Source organism: Macaca thibetana, chromosome 13 (assembly GCF_024542745.1).
Source record: "Macaca thibetana thibetana isolate TM-01 chromosome 13, ASM2454274v1, whole genome shotgun sequence".
Lineage (NCBI taxonomy): Eukaryota > Metazoa > Chordata > Mammalia > Primates > Cercopithecidae > Macaca > Macaca thibetana.
In genome coordinates, this window is record NC_065590.1 from 81263031 (window position 1) to 81266654 (window position 3624).

The following is a 3624-nucleotide window of genomic DNA, read 5'->3' on the forward strand; positions in this document are numbered from 1 at the left end:
GATCGAGCCATTCATTGCATTCCAGCCTGGGCAACAAAAGTGAAACTCCATCTCAAATAATAATAATTTTTAAGCCATGTGTTTATGTACCATGCACCTTTCTGAATGTGTTTTATTTGATTAAACTATGTGTAATTGCCAATATGCAGTCATTTTTTTTTTTTTTGCAGATCGCAGACCACAGAACTTTATTAAGATGAAATAACTTTATTAAGACGAACTACATAGAAGCTACCAGACTAAGCCAAAATCCATGAGGTTCATGTGAACTTACAGTTACACAAATAAGAAACAAATGGCATATCCAAAACCATAAGGAAATATCCTGATGCCCAGGTGATGAAGGCTGGGGTGAATAAGTCCATATATATATTTCAAGTTGTTAAAGAGTTTGTGGGCCACGCAATGGTCCCTTGCATGCAAAAAGTCAAAGAGCTCCTCCGTGCAATCCTCTTCTGTATGTGATTGAGAGCATACATGCTCATCACAGAGCTCCAGCCGCTCCTGGGCCTTTACACATTTCTCCAACTGCTCGCATTGCGCTCTCACTGTTGTTAGGGGATCCTGATGTAGAAACACTAATTCCTCCTCTTCTTCTTCCTCCTCCTTTGTATCTCTAGACTCGGTCAGCATCTTTCGCTCGTCCTCCAGTCCCATGTCTGGTTACAGTTCTGGATTCAACACGAGCAGCAACAGTGGCACCTAATCCACTTCAGGATCTAGAAGGACCTGTAAGGTTCACTTAGCAGATATGAAGCGATCTGGACGGAAGTCAATATGCAGTCATTATTAACCTACAAAATGAGAATTCATGTGATTCAACCCAATATTTCACAATACAAAATAATTTACTAAGGCCAGTGGCTTACACCTGTAATCCCAGCACTGAGGGAGGCTGAGGCGGGTGGATCACCTGAGGACAGGAGTTCGAGACCAGCCTGACCAACACGGAGAAGCCCCATATCTACTAAAAATACAAAATTAGCCAGGCGTGGTGGCACATACTTGTAATCCCAGCTACTAAAGAGGCTGAGGCAGGAGAATCGCTTGAACCCAGGAGGCGGAGGTTGTGGTGAGCCGAGAGCGCGCCATCGCACTCCAGCCTGGGCAACAAGAGCGAAACTCCATCTCAAAAAAAAAAAAAAAAAATACATTAAGTTAAGCAACCATTCAAAATGATGGTTGTGGCTGGGCACGGTGGTTCATACCTGTAATCCCAACACTTTGAGAGGCCGAGGACAGCAAATTGCTTGAGTCCAAGAGTTTGAGATCAGCCTGAGCAACATAGTGAAACCTCATCTCTACAAAAAGTAAAAAAAATCAGCCGCGTGCAGTGGCACTGTAGTCCCAGCTACTTGGGAGGCTAAGGTGGGGGGACCACCTGAGCCCAGGAGGTGGAGGCTGCAGTGAGGCGTAGTTGCACCACTGCACTCTAGTCTAGGTGACAGAGTGAGACCCTGTCTCAAAAACAAACAAACAAACAAACAAAAAACAAAAAAAAAATGAAAAGAAAAAAAGATGGTTGTGAAAACTATTAACAGCTTAATTCACCATTTATTCATTAAGCAAATATCTCCTGGGGGCTTATCATGAATCAGGCATATTTCTTTTCTTTTTTCTTTTTTTTTTCCGAGATGGAGTTTCGCTCTGTCACCCAGGCTGGAGTGCAATGGAGCCGCATCTCGACTCACTGCAACCTCCGCTTCCCGTGTGCAAGCGATTCTCCTGCCTCAGCCTCCCGAATAGCTGGGACTACAGGCACACGCCAACACGCCCAGCTAAGTTTTATATTTTTAGGAGAGACAGGATTTCACCATGTTGGGCAGGATGGTCTTGATCTCTTGTCCTCATGATCTGCCTGCCTCAGCCTCCCAAAGTGCTGGGATTACAGGCGTGAGCCACTGCACCCGGCCTGAACCAGGCATATTTCTAGGCACTGGGAGAAATTATCTCATTGCACATTAATGGGAAGAAGAAAACATAAACAGATAAAGAAATATCTAGAATGTCATATTGTGGTAAGTGCTGTGAAGAAAAACAAAACAGAGTAAGGATATAGGGAGTGACAAAGAAGTATTTTAGGAAGCATGGACAAAAAAGCTTCTCTGAGGAGATGACATTTGCAAATACAAGAGAATGACAGGAGGGAGGGAAGCCGGGTGAGGCGCTGGGAGAGACAGCTTGCAGGCAGAGGAAAGAGCGAGTGCGCAGGCCCTTAAGCTGGAAGGTGCTTGGCAGGACTGAGGAACAAGGAGGCCAGTGTTGTTGGATCAGAGTGAGGGGAGGGGGGAATAGGAGCACATGACACAGGAGAAGTGCCAGGAGCTTGATCGAGTACGGTATATGTGCCCCAACAAGGACTTTGGATTTCATTCTTTTTTTTTTTTTTTTTGAGATGGAGTCTCTCTCTATGGCCCAGGCTGGAGTGCAGTGGCATGATCTCGGCTCACTGTAACCTCCGTCTCCCAGGTTCAAGTGATTCTCCTGCCTCACCCTCCCAAGTAGCTGGGATTATAGGCGTGCACCACCACGCCCGGCTAATTTTTTGTATTTCTAATAGAGATGGGGTTTTGTCATGTTGGCCAAGCTGGTCTTGAACTCCTAACCTCAGGTGATCTGCCCACCTCAGCCTCCCAAAGTTCTCTGATTACAGGTGTGAGCCAGTGTGCCCAGTCTGGATGTCATTCTGAGGGTGATGAGATGTCATTAGAGGATGGAGAGGAGGAGGTAGGATGATTTGATGTGTAGTTCCGAAGGAAGACTCTTGCTGTTCTGTCGCAGAGGGAGAGTAGGAGGATAAGGGTGGAACCAGGGGTTCCTGTTAAAATACTATTGCAGCGTCCAGGTGAGAGATGTAGGTGGCGTGGACTAAGAGGGTAGTGGTGGTAGCATGGAGAGTTTTGGAATCAGGATCAACAGATTTTCTAAGTAGAACCGGAATAGGATTTGTTGATGAATTGCATTTAGGGTAAGAGAAAGAGGAATCAACAACATGTATGATGCTTTAAAACAAAATTGAGACAATTCTATATATAGTTTGGTCAAAACTCTTTTTAAAATGTTCTTAAATTACTTTTGGAATAAGAAAATTACTTATAGCAAATTAGAAGAAATCAAGGTGGGGAGACAGGGTATATTCATAGATGGATGGATAGCACCATTTAAAAAGGCAGAAGGTAATTGCACATCATACACATTGCCACAGAAGGTAAGGAAAGGAAGAGGCCCCTAGATCTGGAGGACGCAGGTCTTTACTGAGGAGGCAGGGCGTGTTGAAAGAGGAAGGTGGAGTTAGACCAGGTAGGGGTGGATTGAGGGCTGAGCCTCAGGGCTTAGGACAGGGTGGTGGGAAAAACACTGGCTTTCAAGTGGGAGGAAGTAGGCTCAAGTTGCAGTGCAGCCACTTACCAGGTAAGTGAATGTGAAGCTTGGATAAAACATCTGTGACCCACCCATTAGGTTCTCAGTAAAGGTGAACAACTATGAACTGTTCTTTTTATAGTATCCAGAGTCTTAATTTTCAGATTTTTCTTTTCTTTTTTTTTTTTTTTTTTGAGACGGAGTCTCGCTCTGTCGCCCAGGCTGGAGTGCAGTGGCTGGATCTCAGCTCACTGCAAGCTCCAC

The 3624-nt window shown here is 45.0% G+C and overlaps 1 protein-coding gene across 1 annotated transcript; it reads right to left on the minus strand.

The window, feature by feature from the left end:
* Positions 1 to 276: 276 nt before the first annotated feature.
* On the minus strand, positions 277 to 766 carry LOC126934429 (cytochrome b-c1 complex subunit 6, mitochondrial-like). Its single transcript, XM_050755233.1, has one exon. The coding sequence runs from the start codon at positions 655 to 657 to the stop codon at positions 277 to 279; it is 381 nt and encodes a 126-aa protein (XP_050611190.1). The 5' UTR covers positions 658 to 766.
* Positions 767 to 3624: the final 2858 nt, after the last annotated feature.